The 16,506-nt window shown below is 35.5% G+C and overlaps 3 protein-coding genes across 5 annotated transcripts; all 3 read left to right on the top strand.

Moving 5' to 3' along the window:
- Positions 1 to 105: 105 nt before the first annotated feature.
- Positions 106 to 949, top strand: LOC125602921 (RNA-binding protein FUS-like). The gene is made up of 2 exons (XM_048774265.1): positions 106 to 207; positions 293 to 949. Exons 1-2 carry the CDS (start codon positions 106 to 108, stop codon positions 947 to 949), a joined length of 759 nt encoding a protein of 252 aa, XP_048630222.1.
- On the top strand, positions 713 to 7,522 carry LOC106431706 (protein BONZAI 1-like). Of its 3 annotated transcripts, none has more exons than XM_048774261.1 (18): positions 713 to 955; positions 1,068 to 1,150; positions 3,678 to 3,906; positions 4,001 to 4,048; positions 4,128 to 4,276; positions 4,375 to 4,423; positions 4,618 to 4,674; positions 4,768 to 4,953; positions 5,043 to 5,177; positions 5,270 to 5,331; positions 5,431 to 5,524; positions 5,596 to 5,710; positions 5,791 to 5,867; positions 5,954 to 6,091; positions 6,529 to 6,693; positions 6,764 to 6,877; positions 6,967 to 7,063; positions 7,155 to 7,522. In XM_048774261.1, the coding sequence occupies exons 3-18, from the start codon at positions 3,748 to 3,750 to the stop codon at positions 7,250 to 7,252; spliced, it is 1,743 nt and encodes a 580-aa protein (XP_048630218.1). In that variant the 5' UTR covers positions 713 to 955; positions 1,068 to 1,150; positions 3,678 to 3,747; the 3' UTR covers positions 7,253 to 7,522. The 3 variants fall into 3 exon arrangements, with proteins under 3 accessions (XP_048630218.1, XP_048630217.1, XP_048630216.1); XM_048774260.1 differs by having other exon boundaries at positions 745 to 987; XM_048774259.1 differs by lacking the exons at positions 713 to 955; positions 1,068 to 1,150 and having other exon boundaries at positions 3,554 to 3,906.
- A 3,051-nt stretch (positions 7,523 to 10,573) lies between these two features.
- On the top strand, positions 10,574 to 13,468 carry LOC125602922 (ethylene-responsive transcription factor ERF114-like). The gene is made up of 3 exons (XM_048774267.1): positions 10,574 to 10,941; positions 11,239 to 11,337; positions 12,962 to 13,468. The coding sequence occupies exons 1-3, from the start codon at positions 10,713 to 10,715 to the stop codon at positions 13,390 to 13,392; spliced, it is 759 nt and encodes a 252-aa protein (XP_048630224.1). The 5' UTR covers positions 10,574 to 10,712; the 3' UTR covers positions 13,393 to 13,468.
- The last annotated feature ends 3,038 nt before the right edge of the window (positions 13,469 to 16,506 follow it).

Here is a 16,506-nt window from a genome sequence, read left to right as displayed (position 1 = left end):
TGCATCACAAAGGGAAGGGGAAGCTAGTTCAGACAGCATGAGACCCTTGCTGGGACTTCTTATTATCACCCAGAAGCATCTACAGTTCCAAATACCACAGCGTCCATGCAGGCAGTTAATGCTGCGACAGCTGGCTATCCTACACCGGCTCATGGTGAAGTCCCACAAGTAGCAAGTGATTACGCATACAAACCTCAGACCAAACTGGTAATTACACCACCAGTCATTCACAGCCTGGAACTGTGGAGAAAGTACAGAATCGTATGCTGGAGCAGTTAGTTATCCACCACAGCAACATACTCAACTCTATGCTGGTGGACCTGGATATACCCAACAACCCCACGAAACTGGGTACGCTCATCAACTCTATTCTGCATCAACTGCGTACGCTCAGCAAAACCATGCTGCTTCAACTGGGTACGTTCAGCAACCCCATGCTGCAACAACTGGGTATGCTCAGCAACCCCAAGATGCAGCTGCTGGATACGCTCAACAACCCCATGCTGCAACAACTGGATACGCTCAGCAATCCTATGATGCAGCAACTGGATACGCTCAACAACTCCAAGATGTAGCAACTGGATACGGTCAGCAACCCCATGCTGCAGCAACTGGATACGCTCAGCAAACCCTATGCTGCACAACTGGATACGCTCAGCAACCCCAAGATGCAGCAGCTGGGTACGCTCAACAACCGTATGGTCAAGCTGTTGGATACACAACGCAATATGGTGCCCAGGCTGTTGGATACACGCCTCAATACAGTGCTCAAGCTGGTGCATACAGTCAACAAGCTGTGGCGCAAGGTTCTGTGCCAGGGGCTCCCAGGACAACTGATTGGAATGCTGCAAGCCAGGCATATGCTGCAACAGGAGACTGGAATGCGGTGAATCAGTCTTACTACCATCACACAGCAGATACAACCACAACCTATAATCAGACATCTTAAAAACTGGTATGACAGAGAGGACCTCTGTTAACTCTCGTGTACGTACTAAAACATGGTTTCGATTTCAGGTGAGAAACAGTTTAATGATGATGATATGATGCTGAAAACCTCTTTGCAGGATCTGGAAAACATGTGCGTGGTGGAGAAGCATGGATGTGAACTAGTGCACTCACTGGAAAGAATGGAACAAAGACATAAAAGGTAGAGTCTCCAGCTCGTTTCCTCTTATGTTAAAAAAAAGGCTATAACGGATTTAAGGTTTTTATTTTCTCTAAATCATCAAAACTTATTCAAATCCCTATTCAGAAGTGCAATTTGAAATGCAATTACGATGGGGATATGAAACGAATAAAACCATATTAGAACTCTTTTTATTACAAGCTGTCCTAAAACATTTATATTCTAGTATGTTTGTGTTAATACTTGGGATCTGCTATTAAGTATATAACCTACATGGTCAACTCTAAACACAATATTAAGAATGATTATTAACTCTAAAAGATGAACTGGCATAAGCCATATTGGTAGACAAAAGACTTTACTTTGGTTTTAAGTTTTCTCTGGGGGTCGCAAGTCTCCCACTATGTATATGATTGAGCATTTGCATTGCAATTCACATTTTCTTTGGGTTTTATCTGTTTGTCTTCTCCTCTTTTTTAAAAAATAAATTTTAAAGAAGCTTTTCCTTTCGTCTTTATTTCTCCAATTAAAATAAAAAAACTTCACTCGAGCTCTCTTAGTTCGTCTTTTGTTTACCTTTGTTAGTACTGAGTCGCTTAGGTTCTGGTCCTGCCTTTCTTACTATTTTTTTTGTGTGGCAATGGTCCTGTCAGTTTACAACAGCTTTGTGGATGGTGGTGGTTGTGACACGGATCATAATGTTAAATTTTGACAAACAATATTATAGAAATTAATAAAAACTGAAATTTAGTAAAATGGCAACTCTAAATTATAATTGTAAGAATGGGGTACTTTAAATGCAAATTGGCAAAATGGGCAAATTCATATCCGCCTCTTTAAATTGTCTCGAAATAACGTGACAATTTAAAAAACAATATATATACATATATTCTCATGGAATTGTTTCTTCAAAATTTCTGAATTGAGTATACTTTACGACCGGTAAAATCATACTAAATTATGACGGTCTCTCCAAGATAATAATGAAAATGTGTTAAATATTCTCACGTGAAAGTCCATCACTATTTCCTCATACCTTCACCTTAATGGCAGTTTGTCGTATTTTTCTAAATAGTTACACGCCACTAATAACAGCTTGTGGTCTGAATGGGGGTGATTAGTTGGGTTGTAATTGTAAAAAATTTACTTTAATATTTTGTCTGTAGGATTTTTGATTTAGTTTTAAATGATGTAGCTTTAAAATTTCCTACAGCTAAAAAAATGGGGCTTTAGAAAAAGATGGTTACAAGCCATTTTTGGTGTTTTGCTGTAGTTTAATTTTTGGTTGTAGCTTTAAAACAAAGATAAAGCATGATTGGTAGTATTTAAGGTTGTAGATGAAAATTAAAGCTAAAGTCACTTTCTACAGCCCAACCAATCACCCCCAATATTTCTCCAAAGGAACATCTTTACTGTAGTCTGAAATTTTCTCTAATATTTCTGTGATATTGTAATCGCTATATCCAGTAGTAAAAGAGAAAAATAAAGAGAAAAATTATAAAAAGTTTTTATCTATAAAATTATTGACCCAAATATTAACAACAATTTTTATTATTATATAACAATATTTAGATGGAAATCAGTTGTTCTGCTTAATATGTTTATTGACCAGCCTATGATAAGTACTCCAAGTCTTTTACCAAAAAAAGGTACTCACAGTCATAATTAACAATTGATTCGATTGGTAAAGACAACAATATGTTTTTTTTAAAACGAATGTTTGAAACAATATTGTATTGCCAACAGGTAACTAAGAAGCATCGTTATATCAACTACTACTATTAACTAATATATTATGGAAATCAGATCTTAGCTGGTCAAAGGAAATCAGATCTTAGCTATCAAAACCTAATAACATGGGCCATGGCATTGGCAGCTTCTAAACTAATCCATTTTAAAACAAAACTTTACGTTTTAATTAATGTTATAAACACTCTAATACGTTGACAGAAAAAAAACACTCTAATAACTATATGCTCTCTCAACAAATGCAGAATTTCTACACCTATTAAATTTTAATTATTAATGACTTTTTTAATTAGCCATTTGAATTTTACGCAATTTTTAACCAATAAAATTTTAATAAAACAATTATGTTTTCTGAAGTTGCCGTTTACTATTAAATGGTGCATTAAAATGTAAAAAAAAGTGATTTATTGTAAAATAATTTTTTATTCTAAATTTTAGATTTTTCGGAACGGAGAAAGTATTTTAATTTACCGGCTAAAAGTAGTATTTCCCATCAATATAAATTGACTAAGACGCGTAATAAAAGATTTTCTTACAAAGAATTTTCTAAGAAAACCGATGAAAGTTTCTTGGATATTTCGTGAATAAAGTCAAAATAAAATTAAATAAAAAAAACTCGGTTTAATTTTTATTTTTTTCAAAACGCCTATAAAAAGGGGGTACAGAGCCACCAGTCAATCCAATAGAAAAGTCTAGCTGGACAAGTGGGTCCCATTTATTACCACCCCCTCTGAATCTTCTTCTCCTTCTACTTCTTCCTTTGTCCTAAAAAAAAATCTTCTCTTTTTGTTCGAATCAGGTTAAGTTCTGGATCATCAATCAACACAGCCGTTTCTTTCTCCGGTAATAATTAGACTTTATCTCTCTAAATGGGTAACTGCTTCTCCGAAGATGTCTCCTCGGGACCTGGTGCTACAGCCAGCGTTAGTGGAACTGCTTCCTCCTCCTCCGCTCTCGCCACTACAAACGACGCCGTTGATTACTATCTCAAGTCTCGTGGTTACAACGGTCTCTTCTCTCAGATCGAGGTTCCCTTATTCATCACTTTATCTCCTTTTTTTTTTTGGTATCTGAGGGTTTATGTTTTTGTTTGATAATGTTTTTTTTGTCTTTTTCTGGCAGTTATCTTTTTCTGCTACTAATTTGCGAGACCGTGACGTGCTCTCCAAGGTTTGTTTGGATCTTTTGTTTAAACTTGAGGTTTAAATTGCCTACATTCTTCTGAAAGTTGTGACCTTTTTGATCGCAGAGTGATCCAATGGTGGTTGTCTATAAGAAGGAAAAAGATGAGACACTCTCCGAAGTGTTTCGCACTGAAGTTGTTTTGAACTCTTTAGCTCCTAAATGGATTAAGAAGTTTACACTCGCTTACCATTTCGAGACTGTGCAGACATTGTTGTAAGTTATACACACACTACATATATGAGCTTGGCACACATCATCTCCCTTTAACTGAAAGTATATGACTTGTTCTTGTTGGTTGTTGTATTACTCAGGTTTCGTCTGTATGATGTTGACACTCAGTATCAAAACTCAAGAGAGGAGGTAACCTGCTACTCTTATCTTCATTTTGATCCAAAGTACTCTTTTCTTATCAAATGTTATATAGCATGTGTGTGGGTGTTTTTTTTTTTTGTTGTCGCTTTAAAAGTGTGGGGCACAAGCACCCACATGCTTGTCTCAACCTTACTTTCATTAAAGCATGTGTGCTTACTACTGAAGCTTTTACTTTTTTTCAGATGCTTAAGCTTGATGATCAGCAGTTTCTCGGTGAGGCAACATGTGCATTGTCTGAGGTATCATCAACTGCTTGAATGCAATATATGTGGACTTTGTTTGCCTTTTAAGAGAGAAGAGATTAGATTATATTTACTTTTTCAACCACACAGATAGTCACAAAATCAACTAGGACGATTACATTAGAGCTAAAGCGTAAAGAAGGCTTTGCCGCACAGACTCATCCTCAGCATGGAAAGCTTATCATCCATGCTGAGGAGTGCCTTGCTTCTAAGATTACGACAGAGATAGTATTCAGGTGTTCGAGTTTGGAATCTAAAGATCTTTTCTCAAAAAGTGTAAGTTTTGTGTGGATTCATTCTCTTTGCCTTTTTTACTTATTAAAAACATAAATATAACTTGTTGTTTCTCTTTTGCTCATCTTTAGGATCCATTTTTGGTAGTATCAAAGATTGTGGAGCACGGAACTCCAATCCCAGTGTCAAAAACTGAAGTCCTGAAGAACAATCTTAACCCTATTTGGAAACCACTCTTCCTAAGTGTTCAACAAGTCGGTAGTAAGGTACATGAGTCTGTAATGAACGAACATGAAAGTATGTTTCTCTATCTGAGATGCAAAAAGATGTCTTAAAATGTTCTTTTATAATCATACAGGACAGTCCACTGATAATAGAGTGCTCAGACTTCAATTCCAATGGCAAACACAGTCTTATCGGGTAAAATCGCAATCTTAGAGCTCTGTCCATCTCAATTTTGGAGAGATTTATAAAAAATCTGTTAGCTGACATAACTACTCATCTATTTTGTGTGGCCAGAAAAGTTCAAAAATCGCTTGCAGACTTGGAGAAACTCCATTTAGCTGGCCAAGGAATCAATTTATCTCTGCCTACAGGTGCTGGACAAAACAAGGTATTGAACTATTAGTACTTTTTATTGCCTTCTCATGTAAGTTATCTGATTTACATTTCTCTTTACTTTAGGTATTAAAGAGCCAGCTTTTTGTGGAGAAGTTCACAGAGACTGTCCAGCACACGTTCCTTGAGTACTTGGCATCAGGGTTTGAACTAAGCTTCATGGTAGCAATCGATTTCACAGGTAGATCTTTTATAATTTTGAGTGAAATATGTAATGTTGTTGTTAGTTTTGCTAACTAAACTTTTCTATTATCCTTTCAGCTTCAAATGGCAATCCACGCCTCCCTGATTCTCTACACTACGTTGATCCTTCAGGACATTTAAATGCCTACCAGAGAGTGAGGATTCAGTGTTATTCCATTTTATTAATCAAGCAGTGACTGTGACTAAAACACCGATCATGTTCTCTTCTTCTTTTACTTAGGCTATAGTGGAACTGGGAGAAGTGTTGCAGTTTTATGACTCGGATAAACGCTTCCCTGCCTGGGGATTTGGAGCTCGTCCAATAGATGGTCCAGTTTCACATTGCTTTAACCTTAACGGAAGCAGTTCATACTGTGAGGTAAAACAAACTCAATGTGCGTCTCTTTAGTATCAGAACTAGGCCTGAGATTTTGAACCGAATCGAACCGAACCAAACCAAAATTTCAGTTAGTTTGGTTCAATTTTGTAGTTTTTTTTAAATCGGTTTTTGGTTCGGTTCGGTTTTCGGTTACTTCGGTTTTTTCTTTATAACAAAATTTTTATACACCAAACTAACTAAATTTCAAACCAAAATTAACCGAATTTATCCAAAAAGTTAGCAAAATCTAAAGTTCGGTAGGATTTTCAAAAGCTGAACTAACCAAATACCGAACCAAAATTTATAATTCCGTAAGATTTATGTTGAACCGAACTAACTGAATAATTCAGAACCAACCTAACCCGCAGGCCTAATTAGAACTTTGATGTTTTTTGGATTCACATATCATTTTTTTTCTTTATCTATGTCTCTCCCAGGTGGATGGGATTCAAGGAATCCTGACTTCATACACAAGTGCGCTCTTCAACGTCTCTTTGGCAGGTCCTACCCTCTTTGGTCCGGTGATAAACTCCGCTGCTATGATAGCTAGCCAGTCTCTAGCTCAAGGCTCACGGAGATACTACGTCTTACTAATCATCACAGTGAGTATACATACAATATAAAGCACAACATCAAATAGCACAAAAATAACAAAATCAAACATTGTTGCAGGATGGTGTTATAACAGATCTTCAAGAAACAAAAGATGCCTTAGTCAGTGCATCTGATTTGCCGTTATCAATCCTCATTGTAGGAGTTGGAGGAGCTGATTTTAAAGAGATGGAGGTACAAAAAGATACTTAAAGATTCTTACAGCTATATATATGATCTTTTTGTGTAAACTTTGTGTTTGTGTGTTTGGTGGGGTGTTTTAGATACTAGATGCTGATAGAGGAGACAGGTTGGAGAGCTCGACAGGGCGATTAGCTTCACGAGATATCGTTCAGTTTGTGGCATTACGAGATGTGCAACGTGAGTTTTTATTTGATTCTTGAAATTTAACCGTGTTAGTTCTTGAAGTGGTTGGTTTTAAATGAGTGTGTTGTGTTGTGTTTTGTTGCAGATGGAGAGATCTCTGTAGTACAAGCGCTTCTTGCAGAACTACCTTCACAGTTTTTGACGTATATGAGAATCCGTAACATGAAGCCAGGTCCTCCGTGAATGATGGATCGTATGTGTAAATGTTTTGCCAAAGAAGTGTACATAGTCATATATACTTACATTGGCTTTTTTTTCTATTTCATGTTATGTGTTTCTTTTTTCTTTTCGGAATATTGGATGTAAAAAGTTTCGGATGAAGCAATTGGTAAAACATCTCATGTGTGCATCTTTCTTTGTAGTAACTAGTAAGCTTTTTCTGGTGTCTAGTTTGATTTTTTTGAATTATATCTTTCGGATTAGCTTTGAAATCATAAATATTGAGAATCAAAACCGCCTGCATGACTTTGGTTATACAGTGAATGGAGGATGAGATCATGAGATATGTAGGTTTAAGTTACTGTATATATATGTTCAGATGCTTTGTAGTGCATCGGGTTTCGGATATATCCGATCGGGTTTTTGTATCCAAATTTGTTGAATACAAAACCCGATCAAGTATTTTGTTAATTTGGTTTCCGTTTTTGGTCAGGCTTGAATTTGGGTTTAGAGTAAAATGGTCAGGTGTCTTAGTACACTGCTTTACGTTTTCACACATACGAAGACTATTGTCTAAAAGGTCATAAGTTTATTAATGGAGGTACAGTGAGACTTTGATTAAAGATAGTCAACAGTAAAATGCTTTAATTGTTATAAATTTGATCATAAACATTACATTAACCGTCGGTTAGGGAAGTGGTAGCTGAACCTAACACCTACACACAGACACAATGCACAAAGACACATCTTTGCGAGTCAAAGTGGCTGGATTGCATTTACAAGTCTTACACTATTATCCCACGTGACGCATTGCTCTTTTTACCTGTCAACTTACTTAGCTGTTGACCTTTTTTGTCAATAGTTATTCAAATATGGAACTTTTTTATACAACAATATATAGAGATAGGCAGTCTCATAACATATACAAAAATTTCCATTCGAAAGCTGAAACGTGTACACAAACCCCCACACACCATCAACTAAAAGAATGATACAATGTAACAGTGTAGCTTTTTGTTCATCATACAGCTTATTTAGAATTAAGATTTATTCGGAAATATCCTCTTATTTACGTGGTAATTTAAATATGATTAAGTATGAAAGCCTGATTTTACGATTTTTAATTACGGTTTATAGGACAAAAACTTCAGACCGGCTTGCGATTTTCTTGATTGATTTTAACGTTGTTTTCATTGTTTACTAGCAAACCATTTTAGATATTAACATATCAGGGTATGACTGGTTTCCCCGCTACCATCCGCAAACGCAAATTTTGTGGTTAGTAGCGGTTGTTAACATTTTGCAACAATCACTTAAACCGCTCTAAACCGCTTCAAAACGTTCTAAACCTCAAAAATTCAAAAATTGTTCCAGCTAGAGTTTGTGGTTGCGGGATGATACATTTTTTTTTAAACAATATAAATACAAAAATAAAAATATTCAATAAAATTTTAAATATGAATTATAAAAATACTAAAATACATCTATTATATATTAATTAATATTATAAAATTTTAAAATAAAAATACTTTTTATAATTTTTAAAAATTTAAAACTATAACTTTCTAAATATAATTTTTATATTTATTATAATATTATGATTTTTGATATTTTTATAATTATATAAAATGTAAATATTGTTAATATATTATTTAGCCGTTGCAGCATTTGGTAGTTAACCAGTCATAAGTATTCTGTAAACGCACCAATTTTTAACTGCCGAACCAGTCATACAAATCTCTTAAACCCCGCTAGAAACTGCAATCATCCGCATCCGCAAACTCCCACAACCGCAGCCGCTGCGTTTGAACCAGTCATGTCTTGATATGAATTGAGAAATTTCCTAGCATAGTCTTTTTTAGTTTATCTTCACAAAAATAGCCATCAATGAAGAAAACGACCAAAATAATTTTTATTAAAAAGTAAAAATACATTTTTATCGTAGGGTTAATTAATCTAGACTTAAGATTTAAAGTTAAGGGGTAAGGTTTTCGGGATAGGGTTTCAAATTTTAAAAGATAAAAATAAATATTAAAAATTTAAAAAAAAATTAAAAAAAAAACTATTTTGGTTATTTTCTTACTCGAATGTTATTTTTATGACAAAAACTTTTAAAAAACCTATTTGAGAGAATTACCCATATGAATTTGTCATAGCATTGTTTCTAAAAACATTTTAGATAGGATGGATACCAATTCATTTATCACCAATTAGTTTTAGGTTAAAAATTAATTAAATTAACAATATATATTATTTTTTTGCTAAGAAAATTAACAATATATATATAAATTAATACAAGATCTTGTCAAAATGTTATTTTTTCACTAAAAATTCTGCACTGCTGCCAAACTTAAAGGTGCCATTTTGTGTATGTCGATAGGAGTGTGTACACATTTATTGGATTCGGAGTTTTTAAAACTTCTTTTGTGTTGCAAACTTATAGTCAAACCCCTAATAAAAATTAGATTCACTTCACACGTACGCAAACTCATATTGCCATTTTTTTTGTCTTATCGCGTTCCATCCACAAAAGAAACATATAAACCTAAAAAAAACATCTTCATCTTTTTAGAGAATGTATGTCGATATTTGGCGAAAAATAAATTGTCGGTTAACATTAAACTTTCAACTATATCCTTGCGAGCACGAGTTCTTTTTTATTTTTATAGTAATATTCAAAAAATAATAATATATCTTTTCCTCAAGTCCATGAGTGTGTTAAAGCACCCCTATTGAGGGTTTATGGGGAGAGTTCACACAGAAATCAAGAAAAAAAATAATAAAATAACTCAATCACATGAACCCTTCTCTCCTAAAGCTCTATCGCCACCTATCCTATTTAATAAAAAAAAAATTAGACTAATTGTAAATCACCACGATACGTAGGATCTGCGCTACAGTGATGAACTTTAGGAGAGAAGATGAACTCAAAGAAGGGTTTCATTGATGCAGATGTTCTTAACACTTTTACAAAGATAAAATAATCATACAAAACGTGAACATGCATGCATCTTCCCCTCTTCTTTATTTTATTCTCCATCTCGTGTAGTATTATCCCTTTCGTCTGATATTTAAAATACATATGCACTTTCCGTATTAGGAAATGTTTAACAAACATTCTCATATTATACATTTCGTCATTTCGAGGCCCCAATATATTGATCCGTACTAATCGTACATGCAAATGAAACATGTTTTCTATTACTAGCTATACAATAATAACACTAAGTACATTAAACATATATAATTAAAGACAAAAGAGAAAGCCAAACTTAAACGTATATTGCTGAAGGTCATATGTTCACACGTAGACAACCTTCCTCTATAAAAAAAACTCAGAATATTGCACACTCCAAAAAGCCTTTACTCTCTCTTGATTCACTTCAACCTAATTTCTTCTCCTCATCGCCTTCTTGTTCTTGATGTCCAAAGAACAACCCTAAACTCTGAATCCTCTATCGGACTTTAAATCAAATCTAGCAAAATGGATCCTCGATACAATGGGAATATGCCCTTTGGAGGCGAGGAAAATGACGGAACCGAGGAAGATGAGAACTTATTCCCTGTCTACTCGGCTCGATCTAAACACGACATGCGTGTTATGGTCTCCGCTTTGTCTCAAGTAATCGGTCAAGGCAGCTCTCACGATAGTCCTTCTGTGTATAATCCACAAGACCCTAGTCAAACAGTTGCTCCTACTCATCAAGATCAAGGTAGATATATAGATCTCATGTCTATGTTAAATTATTTGGAATTTTTGTGAAAATTTCATAGCTAGCAGCTGTAAATCTCAAACTTTTATAGGAGAGAAAGCTTGTAACTAAAATTATGGTATTATCAAATGTAATTTGACTAATTTGGATATGGTTTGTTGGAGATGCAGTTATAGCATGACCATATTAGTAAATGTTTCAATTAGTCAGCACCAATAGGTGATGATATACATCTAAACACATACACTATGCATATATATTTACTATGCAATATTAATATTTGTGATTGATATTAAGGGAACTTGAGGACGAGACATTATAGAGGGGTAAGGCAAAGGCCATGGGGAAAATGGGCAGCTGAGATTCGAGATCCGCAAAAGGCAGCACGTGTGTGGCTAGCACTACAAAAAAAGAGACAAGTTAAATCACTTAAATTGTATCATAAAATTAAATGATTCTATTTTAAATTACTTATGTATAAATGATTCAAATATACATAATTCTGTATCAATTACAGTAAGTGATGTTATTATTAATCTATTTAGCATCAATTCAATAAAATGATGTACTTTTTATTAATTTGTATCACTTTAGCATAATTGATATTAGTATATATATTTATATCAATTATATAAATGATGCACTTATTTATTTTGGTTAACATCATTTATTAAATAATTCAAATCTTATATCAATAAAAAATTGATGCTAACAAAAACTTACATAACCATATTTCTTTTAACATCAGTTTGATAAAAATGATATTATTTTAACTTCATTTGCATCATTTCAAACATGGTTCTTTTATAAATATTACTAAAACAGTCTAAATTTCTTTAAAAAAAAAAGAGATTACGTGATGTAGTTAAGATTTGTTTGTAGATTTAATTTTCTTTTGTGCTTTTATATTAATTGAGTTTGTTATTAGCAGTTTTTTTCTACAAAAGCATATTCTTTTATGCTAAGATCTAGATCCTTGTTTTCAGGCTCGTCTCCTTCTTTAGTGCTTCAACTTTTTCTTAACAGTTTATTTGTTCTGAACTATTTGATTAATTTCAACAAGCGATCAATCTTTTTTCTTTCTTATGAGTCCCTATTAGCAAGCCCCATTATATGATGATGATGATGATGCTGTTTCTTCTTATGCTAATTGTCCCAAGTATTTGATGGAAAACTTCTGAAAAGGTCGGTTTATTGTTCTATTCAGTTTTTTACTTTCGAAGTTACAATTTGTTACAGATTATACAAGAGACATGGTTATCAATCTTATCGTATATCTCTGGAAAAAAGTTCATATCGTTTGATTATGTAATCTGCCATTGACTTGATGAAGCAGGAGAAGAAAACAAACTCTGGTCAAGCGTACATATTCTACCAAAAAATGGCTGACCAAAAGCATTGAGAAGTATAGAAGAAGAAGTATACGAGAAGAGAAGTTCTTTGGCAATTTTTTAGTTGTTTAGTAGTTATTTTGTTGTCAGTTCATCTTCTTTTCCTTTCATGTTTTCTTCTGAAATTTCTCTGTATACTTCTTTTTCTTCGTCATATTTGTAAATAGAAAAATAATTATTATTGCAAAATATTTTTATATATTTATTTTCTGACATATTTACTTATTAACATAAATCTAACGTCAACTGAATAAAATTATTTTAAAATGATAATTTTAAATTATACAATTATTAAAATCACTTCTAAAATTTCTATTAATTTAAAATTATTAGTAAATTATAGAAATAATTGAAATCAGTTATTTTACTGATACTAATACTAACATCATTTTAGAAAATGATATAAATATTAAAATCATTTTTTTACAACCGATACATATTAACATTACTTATAGTAATTGATGTAAATACTTAATATTTTTACATCAATTATTGATAAAATGATACAAATTATTTGCATCACCACTTTCAGAGTCATTTAAATAAGTGATACAAATTCTTTTAGTATCATTTATAACTGATGAAAATATTAAAAATAAATGATGTTAAACTATCTTTTTTTTGTAGTGTAGGGACATTTGAAACAGCTGAGTCCGCAGCCTTAGCTTATGATGAAGCAGCTCTTAAGTTCAAAGGAAGCAAAGCCAAACTCAACTTCCCTGAAAGGGTTCAGCTAGGAAGCAATATTATAAACAATCAACTATCAAACTCTACTTGTTACTCCTCAAATCAAAGTGAGACGCAAAATATACCATACTATAACCAGTATTATCAAGATGGGAGTAATAGTGATATGCTAAGTTTTAATTTGGGTGGTGGTTATGGTAGCGGTAACGGTAACGGTGTTTCAATGTCTCATGATCATAGTTTATCAACTATTACTACTGCTGCAACGACATCTTCGTCTTCTGGTGGCTCTTCTAGGCAACAAGAAGAGCAAGATTATGCTAGATTTTGGCGGTTTGGAGATTCTTCTTCCTCTCCACATTCGGGTTATTGAAATGATATATAAGAGGTTAATTTGTGTTACTTGTGTAATATCATGTAAAGTCTGAATATAAGTGTTATTGATCTCAGAGCTCTAGCTCAGTATTTATACATCACGTAAGTCCTAAGTAGATAAGGACAAGTATGAGATAACATAAGCTCATGATTATCAGAAAGTATATAGAATATCCTATTCTAAGTAGGAGTTATCCCCATTACTCCCCCTCAAGTTGGAAGTGTGAGGTTGCGAACAGCCAACTTGGACAACAATTCAGCAAAGAGAGGTCTAGGTAGTGACTTAGTGAGAATGTCGGCAAGCTGGTTTCTGGAAGAGACATGCTGTGTAGCGATCAGCTTGGATTTGAGAGCATCTCTAACATGGTGACAGTTACGCTCAATATGCTTAGTACGTTCATGAAAAACGGGATTGGAAGCAATGTGCAGGGCTGATTTGCTATCACAATACAGTTGCATAGGATCAGGATGAGAGAGACCAAATGAGAGGAAGAGACCTTTCATCCATTTTAGTTCTTTAACAGTGTCTGACATGGCCCTGTATTCGGCCTCTGCAGAGGATAAGGCAACTGCATCCTGTTTCTTGGTACTCCAAGAGACTGGTGTGTCTCCAAGAAAGACAATATAGGCAGAGAGGGACCGGCGAGAGAGTGGACATCCCGACCAATCAGCGTCACAGTAAGCAGTGATGCGAAGTGCATCATCTGCTTTGAAGAAGATGCCTTGCCCTGGACTTCCTTTCAAATAACGCACCACACGAAGTGCAGCATCCCAGTGTGGCAGAAGAGGCTTCTGCATGAACTGCGCAAGGATATGTACTGCATATGCTAGGTCAGGCCGGGTGTTCGTCAGATAAATTAAACGGCCGACCAAACGTCGATATTGCTGAGCGTCTGCTAAGGGACCCTCGGCCTTGGCAAGCTTATGATTGAGTTCCATTGGAACTGGTGATGGTTTTGCGCCAAGAAGCCCAGCCTCAGTGACTATATCAAGGGCATACTTGCGTTGTGATAAGTAGAAACCAGACTCATTTCGAGCAACTTCCAGCCCAAGGAAGTATTTTAATTTTCCGAGATCCTTCATGCGAAAGCACTTGTGTAAGTAGTCTTTAAATTCTTGCAGGGCTTGAGCGTCATTGCAGGCGATAATAAAATCATCAACATATACCAATATGTGAAGACAGATAGACCCACGAACTTTAGAAAACAGGGACTGATCAGCATACTCGTGTGAGAAGCCAAATTGTAGAAGAGCCTTGGTGAGCTTCGCATACCAGCAGCGGGGTGCCTGACGAAGTCCGTATAAAGACTTCTTAAGTCGACACACTTTGTTCGGGTCTGAGGCCTTATATCCCTGAGGAAGCTTCATATAGATTTCTTCATCAAGATCCCCATGCAAGAAAGCATTGTGAACATCCATTTGATGCACAAGCCAATTCTTTGTTGCTGCGATTTTAAGGATAAATCGAACCGTTGTCAATTTTGCCACAGGGGCAAAGGTTTCATTGAAATCGTCTCCCTCAATCTGATTGTTACCAAGGACGACAAGACGAGCTTTGTGGCGGAGATGATTCCCATCAGCGTCATATTTATCAGAGAAGAGCCACATGTTACCAAGAGGTTTGCGGCCTGGTGGGAGGTCTGTTACGTCCCATGTATTGGTGATCTCAAAAGCATTGACTTCTTTAGATATAGCATCACGCCAGACTTTTTGTTGTGCTGCTTCTTTATAAGACCTCGGGACGGCATTGGTAATGATAGCCGCCATAAAGGCACGATGATTATCTGAAAAAGCATGATCAGATAGATAGCTAGAAATAGGATACGGAGTGTTACCTGAGGACATTCGCGGAAGACACTGATCAGGCGTGGTGAGAGCAAGAGAGAGTTTATCATCGACGAGTGCTGAGTGTGTAACATAATCTTTGAGAAGAATCGAAGGAGCTTTCAATCTCTGACCACGACCAAGAAGCTCAGGTAACCCTGGAGAGGACGGTTCTGCAGGAGAACTTGTGACTGGTAGTTGGTGTGGAGGAGTTATAGATGGTTCTTGAGGACTGAGAGGAGAATGAGGTATTGTTACAGTAGTAGCTGGAGATGTTTGTTCTATAGTATCCGACTGAGTAGATGAAATAGGTGTTATAGAAGGGATTGTTGTAGGTGGAGAGGGTGCAGGGGCAGGCAAGGAAGAGCTCCCCCTTGATTCAGTAACCGGAAGCAACCAGTCATCAACAGCCGGGTCATAGTGATTTGTTGGTGGTGTTACATAATCCTCTGTTCCCACACCAGGAAATTTTGATTCGGAAAATGCCACGTCTCTACTAGAAAAGAACTCATGAGAGTCTAGATCATACAAACGCCAGGCCTTCTTGCCAAAGGGGTAACCCACAAAAATACATCTCCTGCTTCTGTCAGCAAACTTATCTTTGTCTCTGGCCTTTCGGTGAGCAAAACAGAGACAGCCGAAGACTCTAAGTTGATCAAGGTCAGGTTTCTTGCCAAACAATAGCTCATATGGTGTGCGGCCTTCGAGAACTTGGGAAGGTGTATAGTTAATCAAGTGTGCCGCAGTTAATATGCTTTCTCCCCAAAAAGTAGATGGAAGTCGTGCCTGAAACAGACACGCCCTTGCGACATTGAGCAGATGGCGATGCTTGCGTTCGACGCGACCGTTTTGTTGCGGCGTATCAACGCAGGAGGTTTGGTGTTCCACGCCATTCTTTCGGAAAAAGGATGATAAAACCATGAACTCTGAGCCATTGTCGGTTCTTATCTTCTTGACTGATTTACCAAACTGTTTTTCACACATAGCAAAGAATTCTTGTAGTAGTGTTGCAACCTCTGATTTTTCCAGCATAAGATATGTCCACACAGCTCTAGAATAATCATCGACTATAGTAAGAAAATATTTTGCTCCAGATGAGGAAGGTGTACGATACGGACCCCAAACATCACAGTGGATTAAAGAAAAAATCTCTGAAGCTTTATTAGAACTTTCATGAAAAACATTACGAGTTTGCTTGGCTCGAAAACAAATCTCACAAGATGCTGTTTGGTGTGAATCAAATGTCATCTTGTCTAACATAGGTAAAAACGATAAAACTCTATAAGAA

Source organism: Brassica napus, unplaced genomic scaffold, assembly GCF_020379485.1.
Source record: "Brassica napus cultivar Da-Ae unplaced genomic scaffold, Da-Ae ScsIHWf_3038;HRSCAF=3832, whole genome shotgun sequence".
Lineage (NCBI taxonomy): Eukaryota > Viridiplantae > Streptophyta > Magnoliopsida > Brassicales > Brassicaceae > Brassica > Brassica napus.
This window is presented reverse-complemented; position numbering and strand designations above follow the sequence as displayed.